The 13,027-nt window shown below is 31.4% G+C and overlaps 1 protein-coding gene across 1 annotated transcript; it reads left to right on the plus strand.

Annotated features, from left to right (window-relative positions):
• Positions 1–521: 521 nt before the first annotated feature.
• On the plus strand, positions 522–2,831 carry LOC142357024 (uncharacterized; the record flags this gene model as incomplete). Its single annotated transcript, XM_075408742.1, has 4 exons — positions 522–673; positions 1,127–1,391; positions 1,906–2,022; positions 2,625–2,831. Coding segments are annotated over 4 exons (560 nt in total), but the record flags the coding sequence as incomplete, so codon positions are not given.
• Between the last annotated feature and the right edge of the window lie 10,196 nt (positions 2,832–13,027).

Genomic DNA, 13,027 nt, shown 5'->3' on the forward strand with positions numbered 1-13,027 from the left:
TTTTTAAAAAACAAAGGTTCTGTTTTATTTTACACAATTCAATGCACATAAAATTGTTTAAGTTAGTGACTTAATAGCGCTTGTTGACGCTCCAATTGCGTGAATCATATTTTTTCAAATCCCTGTGAATCTGCATCACTGAAGATCTGAACTCAAAAGCTGATATCAAGAAAAGAACACAATCAAATAATCATTATTTGATCTGTGAAACTTATATTGGTTGCACATAATTAATGAAGATTTTGTTTGTTCACCAAAAGTTGGATTAATTGACATTTACAGGAGGCTTAAAAATTTAATCTGCTTGTGCATCAATATTTTTTGAATAATTTCAGTCGGTATTCATAGGGTTGCAGGGTAACTTTTGTTTGAACAGTGATGAGCCGTAATCAATTTCAGCTGATTCACTCTGAACAGACTGATTTTTCTCTGAACAGACTGACTTTACTCTGATCAGACTGACTTTACTCTGAACAGATTGACTTTACTCTGAACAGACTGACTTCAATCTGTATTTTTAGGTGCTGCATCTGACAAGTGTTTCAAGTTGGTTCTGAACAGCACTGGTCCAACGCATTACATCAACAGTGACTTTGTGTTGATGAGCGAAGCTTTCATTGAGTGCACATTGCAACAGGCATTCCTAGCCAGACCAGAGAACATAGCTCAAGCGGTACCTGAATTTGTGATTCGTTTCCTTTCTGCCGTGCACCTTCCGGAAGCTCATTCCTTTTTTTTGCAGTTGTAATTGTAATTTAGATTGTCAAGAAACCAACAATGCTCTAGTGCTTCAACCCCACTAATCGAAAAAACAACGTTTATATGTATTATTTAATAATAGTGTCACGTTGGGTCATTATTGAAGCTTAAAGTTTTAAATGCTGATTTTTTCTTTCAAGAAATATAAAAGTTCAATTTTTCGCCCCGACTTAGGAAAAGGCTCTCAAACTGACTATTCACTTAAGTTAAACAGCTGAACATGTCTTAATTTAAGCAAGTGTCCTTTCGGGCTACTTTTTCTAGGAAAATGGTATTTTCGTAACTTCAAAATAACTTATTTTCGTAACTATCTAACTTCAAAGACCACAGGGAGAAAAGTGAACATTGTGCATATGCGTGTTAACAGAATGCCATTAAGGGCTGGCTAGACACCAACTATGGTGATTTGTTTACGTCCGCCTCTCCTTACGGAGTCTGGACTGGGTACAGGAGGAACGAATTCCCAGTGGGCAATCTGACGTACTCGACTGAAGTGAGGCCAGAGAGAATAGACCCTGCCAACTACTACGATCTGTACCTCGACTGTCCTCGAGTGGTAATGAACCCTGATTTGTGGAGAGACGCTGCGAGAGCATTGCAGGACCAGCCAAATGACAAAGGAAACAATCAGAGTTAGTAATCTTACCTGGAGTATCAAAGTTGAACCTTACATTGTACCTGCTCAATAACAAGTTAATCTTGCCAGATCTTGCTAGACTGACTTTGGCTACTTACGAGGTCTAGCAAGATTTACTTTTGATCTCGACTAGGGTATAAAAATAAATTATTAAATAATATAATATAGCAGCAGAGAGGCCAGTTCTCAAGCACCTCTTGAATTTTAAGACAAATTCTAATCATGTTTCCTGAAAGAAGATTATTAGAATTAAGTGAGTCAAGCAGAATATTAAACGAAGTTGAGCACAGGAAAGTGCCCCATGTTAACAATTTATTTTGAAAAAATTGTAGATAAGAACAAGGTATTTTTGATTTTACATTTCTTGTGTGACTTTTGAATTGAAAATCATGTTCATTCTTAAGACTCACGTAAATAAAAGTAATTCAGCTAAAAATAATGATCGTCTTATAAAACCTTATACATTAAAAACGCCGGAATCATTAGGGTGACTGTGATTGATATTGTAGATCCAGATGTGTTTGACGAGAGATGCGTTGCCATGAAGAAGGTCTCAGATCCCAGCAATATTGGACTAGATGACTACGACTGTGAAGACGGAGCAGTACATGCAACACTTTGTGAAGGTACTAAGTATCTATGATTGAATGCACTAAGACTTTTTTCAGCTTTGTATGATCCTCGTATATGACATGATTTCATGCAAATCGTAGGACAAGATTTCAAGATTTCATGCAAATTGTGACAAGATTTCAAGATTTCATGCAAATTGTGACAAGATTTCAAGATTTCATGCAAATTGTATGTGACATGATTATTAAAAACTTGATACGATGAGAAAACCAGACGGGCATATAGAAACTTTTAATAAAAGTTATCATCAAAAAATTTTTGGCGTCAGCAAGTCAACAGTACGTCTCAATTATCACAGTTATGATAAAAATTATTTTTCAACCTGATATGTTCAAAAACAATACTAAAACTTTTTAATTTAAACTTTGAAATCAATCCTCTATCTTGTATGATTTAGTAACAAAAAGTGTGGTTCCAATGATAACTGAATCATAACTAAAACTAAATCCATTTTTAACTTAAAAAAGTTGTTTGTGATTGACTAGACAATACTTAACCACAATTTTGATATTTCTAAAAAGCAGATTTCATTTCAAGTTGCTAACAAACTGATTATCTTATCCAGGTCTTATTTATATGTTTAAACCTGTTTCAGCATGCTTCGTTGAAGTACCACAATAAATTCAACTCAGCCAATCCTTCTACCCAATTCTGATGGAACTACTCACCCCCCTTCAATAATTTCTCATCAATAGACAAAACAAATCTTTCGTTTACTCCAATGGTGTTGGGTATTTTGATGTAGCTTATTTTGTAATAAAACTCTCAGACCGCTCTCAAATAAATTATATTCAAATTGCAATTCAGTTTTGAAATTCTTCCCGGTATAAATTCCTTAGTTGCTGGGCTAAAACTATACCCTACCGTATGAGCATAAATTTCATAAATCTCATTTTTTTTGGACAAATTTTTCTTCTTTTTTGCAGTAACCACAGTAAAATTTGTTGAATATTCGGATAAAACAACTGTAAAAATCATAAGAAAAAGAAATTTAGCTGAAATTTGATTAATATCTGAGAAAAAATGTACCAGTTTGTTGAATAAATCAAAAAGTTGAATTATTTGATTCTTGAGGCTAAAATGTCTTTTAAAATTGACAATAATTCTGCTGCACAAAAAAGTTTATTTATTTATTTAATGTTGAGATCCGATAGCTGAGTACTAGAAACTCTTTTGAAGCCATTCCTATTTTAAAATCTCTATTGAAAAAAAGGTTCTTGTAGCTTCTATTACAAGGTCCTATGAAATTTTGCACAAGAGTTTCCATACCTTTAGTTTGTTAATGTTTTTAATGAAAAACTGAATTATAGACAAAGCACTGTGATGTAAGATACGGTAAGCTAGAAAAAAAGGATCCCAAAAGTATTCAATTCTCGTTCCCTCTTTCCTCATAATCGCTGTAGATTACTGTTGGCTATTTGTGTACAATTTAATAACTCAACTAAAAATATTATTAATTAAAATTTATTATTATAAATTTATGTTATGTATTAAGTCAACATCAACAAAAAATAGATAGTTATTTTTTGCAGGATTGGTTTGAGATTTTTTAACCTTAGTTCTCTCTATTTTTTTTTGCTTTTGGCCGTTTGAGGTCATCGGGAGGTATCAAGAACCCAATTGGAACAGAAAATTTTTTCCGCGTAACTCTAGAGAACCAATAGTCACGTTTTCGCTCAGAGGTGGTCATCTCTAGTAGAAATTCAGATTAAAATAATGTTGAAAATCAATAACTGAACTTTTTTTTCCGATAGTTTTCGTAAAAGTTTTCTAAAAGCTGTAAGCTGAAAAATGGGTACAAACTGACTACATTAATGTTTAATATTCATAAAATATTTTTGAATTTAATGAAATTAGGAGTTTTTTATCTATAATTCTGATGACTGCGGAATCCTGAATTAGTAATAAAATCGTCTGAAACGTCTTTCACAATTTCCCAAATAGTTCACAAAATTACGAAATAAGTTCAAATTGAGTGGTTTAAATAGACAAAGGTACTAGCTTAAATTATAAAGCAGTTATGTTTAGATCCTAAAATAATTTTTCTTAACATGTCGGACCCTTTCGTTTTTTTTGGGAACATATTCTGAAATTGAAAAGCTGATCGATCCTTCATAATAAATCTTCCTGCTTTAATTTTTCATCAAACTGACAATTTAGACTTCTTAGGTAACATCTTCCATTTTTAAAATTAAAAATATTGTTTATACTGTAGCTCCAACCAAAAACTCGGGTTTTCAGTACAGAAAATTTTCGAATTTTTTGCTGGAGAAATGAGAGTGGCGATTAGCGAAATACAACATCAAATGCTCCTCTCTCTTATAAAAGTGCGGTTAGGTGACTTACGCTGAGTAGTTCCAATATGTTTTACAAACTTTTAAAGTAAACAAGGCGACTCGGTAATGTGCGATTGCACATAAGGTTTCGACCCGTTCATTCACAATACTGGCTAGATTGTCTGCCAAATGAGGAACATAAAAACGAGTCAAGAAATGAGTCAAGACGAAAAGCAAAATCAAACAACAACAACAAACATTAATTCCATCAAAAAATTTATGTCCCTCTTAAAAACTAAATTTAATAACAAAATCAACATACCGTCAAATAAACCCAAAACTAAACAAAAATAACTTATAAATCCCCAGAAAACATATGCGACCAGTCCATAAAAAGGTTTGGTAACAATTATACAAGAAAGAACAAAAACAGTAAAGTAAAAAAATTAACTTATTTTTTAAACAGTTAACTTCAAAGTAATAAATACCATTAGGAATCAATTAATATTACCACAAATTTACGATTTCCACTACTTCTATAGAAGGGCATTAGGACCTGTCCTTATTCATTTTTTAAAGCGGCTAAAAAGAACAACAAAGAACAAACAAAATTTCAATTGAAACTTGCCAGAAAACGCTGTCAAAACCGTCAAGCCAATTTTTGGCACTCAAAATACATTTGATTGCGCTTTCTTCAAACAGCTATAATTTAGTACGTGGCTATTCATTAGTAAGACTAGGTAACAAGCAGACAAAAAAGCGAAGTGCTAAAGTATGTAATTTTTTTTCGAAACAAATTTACATTTAATGTCATGAAAGGCATTAATAACAAAAAGAGCTATTTAAATAGGGTTGTTTATTCAAAAAAAAACCCTCGAGACCTGTAATTATCCAGAATATTTCTTGCATCTACAAAAAGAACATCAAATATGACAAAAATCACATTAGTTTACTTTTTTTTTTGTGTGAAAAACCGGTGTCGAAGCCAGTAAGGTCATAACAAATTCTTTAAAAGATTTTGGGACACCAATCCCTCTTATTACTTTGACACCCATAATGTTAAATTTGACCTGTAGTTAACTAACGAGATTAGGTAACAAAAAGAAACATAAAAAGAACAAAATTGCGAAGTTGAAAAATTTTTTTTTTTAATTTTGGAAAACGATTGTTTTGATCGTCATGAAAGCCATCAGCTATCTACTAATATCAGAATATCGGTTCTTCTACTCTTCTATGAAAAGCCAATGAAAGCTATCACTATACAGGAAATTTCACAGGACCGAAATGACAAAGTATAAATGACAGTTAGAGACAAAATTAAAAAATTCAATTGATTTCTTCAAGAAAGAGGCGTCGAGGCCGTTACAACGATGATGTATATCTTTCAGAATTTTAATATGTTCAATTGTGCCTTATTCTGAATGCTAATGAGGTGACATGAGAACCGTCAAAAATGTGATAATGTGACAAAATTAGAAAACGTGAAAAACTGGCAAATATCAAAATAAAAAAATCTGAAATCTTGTGGTATCAAAGCCAGAAAACAATAATTTCAGGCTTAAAACTGCAACTGAGAATAATTGTTAAATAAGTAAAAAGAAGAAGCGGTCGTTTTTTTGCTAACATTAAGCTGGAAGTTGTACAAATTAAGAAAAAAAGTAGAGAAAAAGTTAATTAAGCCATTATTTATTGAAAGGTCAATTATTTTTAAAAAAGAAACGACCATAAATTTTCAATTAAAAAACTTAATGCATTAGCTTGGAGATGCTTAACAAGCAAATCGGTTGGACCTATCACTCCTGAGCTTTGATTTGATATGTTCTGTTTTTTATTATTAAAAAAATCTTTTTTTTTAAAAAAAAAGACCGACTGATTAAAACCCGATTTTTTTTGGATTGTAACAGTCCTAGAATGGCCAAAAACAAGCCCTAATAATACTTATTGTCCCTTAGGAATAACTGATTTTTCGAATGTTGTAGATATAGATAATTTGTTAGTTGAAAACTCAAAATAAATTCTGCATTCTTGATAATCAACGAGTAAAGTTGGCAAAAAACGGCAAGGTTTTAACTACAGTGCACTCTCAGTGGACTCTGAAGTAGAAATAGCCCCCCTCTGAGTCTACAAAGATTTTTTGAGTGTTGTTTGGGGATGTACTGTCGGCAAATTTAATCAAAGTGGACTAAATTAGCTTATTTCGTGCTGTTTTTGATGAAAAAGTCTAAATTTTGAAATGTTTGTCCAGATTTTTTGACCAAAAAAATTAAATCAAAACAATCAACAATGCTTGTTCGTCTTCAAAAATAAAATCAACGACACTATTCTTAAAAATTATAACAAATTTTAGCAAAATTGACGAAAATTTAGGCAAAAATTCCGGAAAATGTGAATAAAAACAACGTGAATTCATTCTTCTTTTCTCAGAACTTTAAACCTCGATAACTCTCTGTAGAAATCGAAAATTAAAAATCTTTTTAATTCCATATTCTACGCTGGATGAGCTTTCTAATGATACCAGTCTCAACTCTCTACGATGAATATATCGAGCGGCAAAAATTCACGGAACAAAAAAAAAAACCCAGTTGAGCATATAGTTCCTCCCCCCTCAAGAGGGTCGGAACAATTAATAACAAAGTCAAAATGGCGACAGATAAAACTGATATTAAACAAAATAACTTGTAATTCACCAGAAAAGATAAGGGAGTAGTCAATAAAAAGACTTGGTAACAATAAGACAATAAAGAACAAAAACAGTAAAGTTGAAAATTTCGCATATTTTTTTAAACAATTGTTTTGGAAGTAATGAAAACCATTAGAAATCAACTAAAAAAACCGTAGGTGTACGATTACCAATGCTTCTATAGAAGGAATTAAGAACTGCCAGTATTCAATTGTTTTTGCGGTTACAAAAAGAACTACAGATAGACAACAAATAAAAAATAAAAAAAAAACTTGACAGAAAACGATTTTGAAACCGTAAAGCCATACTATGGCCATCAAAATGTGTTCGATGGCACTTTCTGCGACCACCAATAATGTATTATGTGACCGCTCGTTAAAGAAGCCAGGTAACAAGTTGACAGAAATGAAAAAAATGCAAAAATGAGTAATACTTCAGTTTTTTTTTCAAAAAAGAAATATTTCCAAAGACAGGAACGCTATTATTTACGGACTGAAATAATTAAATAGGTTCGTAAATTCTTCCAAACGAAGCCGTTGAGCATTGCACTTATCCAAAATATGTCTTACGACCACAAAAAAACGTCAAACATGACAAAAATCGAAAATAAATTTACTTTTTTTCCGTGTCGAAACCAGCAAAGTCAAAGAAATTCTTTGAAAATAATAGATTGTGTGACAAAAATCTACTTTTCAAAACTTCCTTTGACGACAATAATGTCATATTTGGACTGTAATTAACGAGACTAGATAACAAACAGACAATAAAAGGAACAAAATAGCGAAGTTAAAAAGTGTCTTTTTTTATTTGGAAAACAATAAGAGTCATGAAAGCCATCAGCTATCTACTAATATCAGAATATCGGTTCTTCTACTCTTCTATGAAAAGCCAATGAAAGCTATCACTATACAGGAAATTTCACAGGACCGAAATGACAAAGTATAAATGACAGTTAGAGACAAAATTAAAAAATTCAATTGATTTCTTCAAGAAAGAGGCGTCGAGGCCGTTACAACGATGATGTATATCTTTCAGAATTTTAATATGTTCAATTGTGCCTTATTCTGAATGCTAATGAGGTGACATGAGAACCGTCAAAAATGTGATAATGTGACAAAATTAGAAAACGTGAAAAACTGGCAAATATCAAAATAAAAAAATCTGAAATCTTGTGGTATCAAAGCCAGAAAACAATAATTTCAGGCTTAAAACTGCAACTGAGAATAATTGTTAAATAAGTAAAAAGAAGAAGCGGTCGTTTTTTTGCTAACATTAAGCTGGAAGTTGTACAAATTAAGAAAAAAAGTAGAGAAAAAGTTAATTAAGCCATTATTTATTGAAAGGTCAATTATTTTTAAAAAAGAAACGACCATAAATTTTCAATTAAAAAACTTAATGCATTAGCTTGGAGATGCTTAACAAGCAAATCGGTTGGACCTATCACTCCTGAGCTTTGATTTGATATGTTCTGTTTTTTATTATTAAAAAAATCTTTTTTTTTTTAAAAAAAGACCGACTGATTAAAACCCGATTTTTTTTGGATTGTAACAGTCCTAGAATGGCCAAAAACAAGCCCTAATAATACTTATTGTCCCTTAGGAATAACTGATTTTTCGAATGTTGTAGATATAGATAATTTGTTAGTTGAAAACTCAAAATAAATTCTGCATTCTTGATAATCAACGAGTAAAGTTGGCAAAAAACGGCAAGGTTTTAACTACAGTGCACTCTCAGTGGACTCTGAAGTAGAAATAGCCCCCCTCTGAGTCTACAAAGATTTTTTGAGTGTTGTTTGGGGATGTACTGTCGGCAAATTTAGTCAAAGTGGACTAAATTAGCTTATTTCGTGCTGTTTTTGATGAAAAAGTCTAAATTTTGAAATGTTTGTCCAGATTTTTTGACCAAAAAAATTAAATCAAAACAATCAACAATGCTTGTTCGTCTTCAAAAATAAAATCAACGACACTATTCTTAAAAATTATAACAAATTTTAGCAAAATTGACGAAAATTTAGGCAAAAATTCCGGAAAATGTGAATAAAAACAACGTGAATTCATTCTTCTTTTCTCAGAACTTTAAACCTCGATAACTCTCTGTAGAAATCGAAAATTAAAAATCTTTTTAATTCCATATTCTACGCTGGATGAGCTTTCTAATGATACCAGTCTCAACTCTCTACGATGAATATATCGAGCGGCAAAAATTCACGGAACAAAAAAAAAAACCCAGTTGAGCATATAGTTCCTCCCCCCTCAAGAGGGTCGGAACAATTAATAACAAAGTCAAAATGGCGACAGATAAAACTGATATTAAACAAAATAACTTGTAATTCACCAGAAAAGATAAGGGAGTAGTCAATAAAAAGACTTGGTAACAATAAGACAATAAAGAACAAAAACAGTAAAGTTGAAAATTTCGCATATTTTTTTAAACAATTGTTTTGGAAGTAATGAAAACCATTAGAAATCAACTAAAAAAACCGTAGGTGTACGATTACCAATGCTTCTATAGAAGGAATTAAGAACTGCCAGTATTCAATTGTTTTTGCGGTTACAAAAAGAACTACAAATAGACAACAAATAAAAAATAAAAAAAAACTTGACAGAAAACGATTTTGAAACCGTAAAGCCATACTATGGCCATCAAAATGTGTTCGATGGCACTTTCTGCGACCACCAATAATGTATTATGTGACCGCTCGTTAAAGAAGCCAGGTAACAAGTTGACAGAAATGAAAAAAATGCAAAAATGAGTAATACTTCAGTTTTTTTTTCAAAAAAGAAATATTTCCAAAGACAGGAACGCTATTATTTACGGACTGAAATAATTAAATAGGTTCGTAAATTCTTCCAAACGAAGCCGTTGAGCATTGCACTTATCCAAAATATGTCTTACGACCACAAAAAAACGTCAAACATGACAAAAATCGAAAATAAATTTACTTTTTTTCCGTGTCGAAACCAGCAAAGTCAAAGAAATTCTTTGAAAATAATAGATTGTGTGACAAAAATCTACTTTTCAAAACTTCCTTTGACGACAATAATGTCATATTTGGACTGTAATTAACGAGACTAGATAACAAACAGACAATAAAAGGAACAAAATAGCGAAGTTAAAAAGTGTCTTTTTTTATTTGGAAAACAATAAGAGTCATGAATGCCATCAGCTATCTACTAAAATCAGAATACCAGCACATCTATTCTTCTATGGAAATCCAGTGAAACCGGATCATTGTACAGCAAAATTCATACGACTAGAAAGACAGAGTCAAAACAGCAGTTAAAGAAAAAATTTAAAAAATTCAAATAAATTCTTCGAGAAAGTAGTGTCGAAGCCGTTAAAATCATAATCTTTATCTTCAACGATTTCAATAATATCAATTGTGTCTTTATATTGAAAGCCAATAATGTGATATATGAACTGTCAAAAACGTGATAAGGTGACAAAACTAGAAAACGTGAAAAATGGGCAAATACCTAAAAATTAAGAAAATGTGAAATCTAGTTGTATCAAAGCCGTTAACCATTACTTAATGCATAAAACCGCAAAAAAGATTGAATTTGATTTCAATAGAAAGAAGAAGCACTCTTTCATTGCTGACAATAAGCTACAAGTTGACCAAATTAAGAGAAAAATAAAGGCAAAATTTAATAAGTTACTATTTATTTGAAAATCAAATACCTTTAAAAGTCAAAAACGACCGTAAGTTTTCAAGTATCAAGTAATCAACTAGATACAAAAATGTGGAGCTAATCAGGAACCAAAATGATTAGGAGCTAATTAGAAAGCCAACAGGACCTAATAGTGAGCTTTGGTTTGAAATGTTCTGTTATTTAATAACTGTAGAAAAGATCGATTTTTTTTAATAAAAAAAGACCGACTGTTTACAATCCAAATTATACCAGTCCGAATTACACCAGTCCGAATTTTGGATTATACCAGTCCAAGATTGGTCCAAAACTAGCCCTGCTAATGTTGTTTGTTCATTATGAACACTTTATTATTCGAATGTTATAGAAATGGATTTTTTGTTAGTTAAAAAAATCAAAAATAGATGCTCCGTTTTTGATAATCAACGAATAAAATTAGCCAAAAACGGCAAAGCTTTACTTACAGAGCGCTCTCAACGGAATTTGAAGTAGAACAAGCCCCCCTTTGAGTCCAAAAAATGTGTTAGTGGTGCTTGGGTCTGTACTTCCTGTAAATTTAATCAAAATGGACTAAAGAAACTTATTTCGTGCTGTTTTTGAAGAAAAAGTCTAAATTTTGAAATGTTTAGCCATTATTTTTGACAAAAAAATAAAAGTAGCCTACAATATTTTTTTGTTTTTACAAATAAAAATCAACAACACTTTCTCAAAAAAATAACAAATTTCAGCAAAATTGGCGAAGTTTTATTTAAAAATTCCGGAAAAAGTAAATAAAATCTCACCGGAATTCACTCTCTTTTCTCAAAATTAAAACCTCGATAACTCCTTATAAAAAACGAAATTAAAAAATCTTTTTAATTTCATATTCTACGCTGGACACGCTTTCTAATGATACCAGTCTTAACTCTCTACGATGAATATATCGATCGGCCAAAATTGACTGAACAAAAAAAACCCATTTGAGTATATAGTTCCTTCCCCCTCAAGAGGGGTCGAAGCAACTAGAGACAGTCCATAGTGTGAGCTATGCATAGTTTCATTGGTTCATGTTTAGGTGATTTCTTATATTGATGTGAAACAAAACAATATTAATATTTTTGACATAGGGTTGTTTTCAGTTTTAGCTTGGAGGCGGTAGTCTGGGTTTTGAAAAAAGAAAAGTAGCGATTCAAGCTCTTATTTTGCTTTAAAATTATTTTTTATATTTTAGTTCTCGAGCAAAGAGCGACATGAGGAGCAATCAGTTCGACACAAAATAATCTTATGTTTAAGTTCCAACCTAAAATCCAACTAATGATTGTTGAAGCCCTTTAGGATAAGAACAAGAAATGTTTCACGAGCTGGTTTTAATAAAATGAATATGGCTTGTAGGAAATCTCTTCGAATATGTTCTTTCGTTGCAAAGAAAACAGATAAAATTTTGGGGGAAACGACGTGCATTAATGAAATTTCTGAATACATTTATCATGGTTCTTAAGTGCCCACAAGAAAATCAAAAGTGACAATGCAACTATATAGCCACAACGAATCTGAATATACTTAATAATATGGGCTCAACACCTCGTTATTGACGAGCCAAACTCCCAAAGAGTGGATATTGACGAGCCAAACTCCCAAAGAGTGGATATTGACGAGCCAAACTCCCAAAAGCACAAACAAAATGAGCAATAATCAGAGAATAACTATAGTAGAATCATCAAGGAAACATTAAGAATGTCCTAGGACAAAAAGCCATAAAATCAGAAATGCAGGAATCTATCAACTACAATACGAGTTTTAACAGCAGGAAACTAATTAGTTTTTTCAATCAAATCTAAGAAGACAATTTGCTTACGTTTTTCTAAAAATTATATTCAGTTACATTGAAATAGTGCGTTTATTTTATTTCTTTTAAAGTGGGTATGACTTTTTATAAAGTCTTTTTTGTTTCAAAGAGAAAAAAGTTCGGGCAACTTTTTATAAAATGAATTTGCCCCGAACATGTCAGTTCAAAATAGATATTGTTGTTTGGATTAGTAAAAATCACGTCATTACCACATCTGTTCGAACAAAAGACGTGTACCGATTCATATATCGTGCTTTCTTCCAAAATTCTATGTTTGTATGACCCTTCATTTAATTGCTTTTCCATTAGTTGAGATTGATTTTCAGGTGCTAGGGTTTTTTTTATGGTTGTGAAGAATTAAATTTATAAAAAATTTTGAAAGATTTTTTTTTGTATTTCTCAAGGTTAATTGAACCAATAGAGATGACAAATAAAATGAACTTTTTAAAATTCTCGTTCAAATTAGCTTTTGTTGATGCATTGATGAAAAAATAATACCAATATAACGATGTAAGAGTCTTTTTGTGATTATAAAATGTTTTTAAGAGAAATTGAGGTGAATTTAGA

The sequence above is a fragment of the Convolutriloba macropyga genome, unplaced genomic scaffold (assembly GCF_964194025.1).
Source record: "Convolutriloba macropyga unplaced genomic scaffold, txConMacr16.3 SCAFFOLD_1613, whole genome shotgun sequence".
NCBI classification, from domain to species: domain Eukaryota; kingdom Metazoa; phylum Xenacoelomorpha; order Acoela; family Convolutidae; genus Convolutriloba; species Convolutriloba macropyga.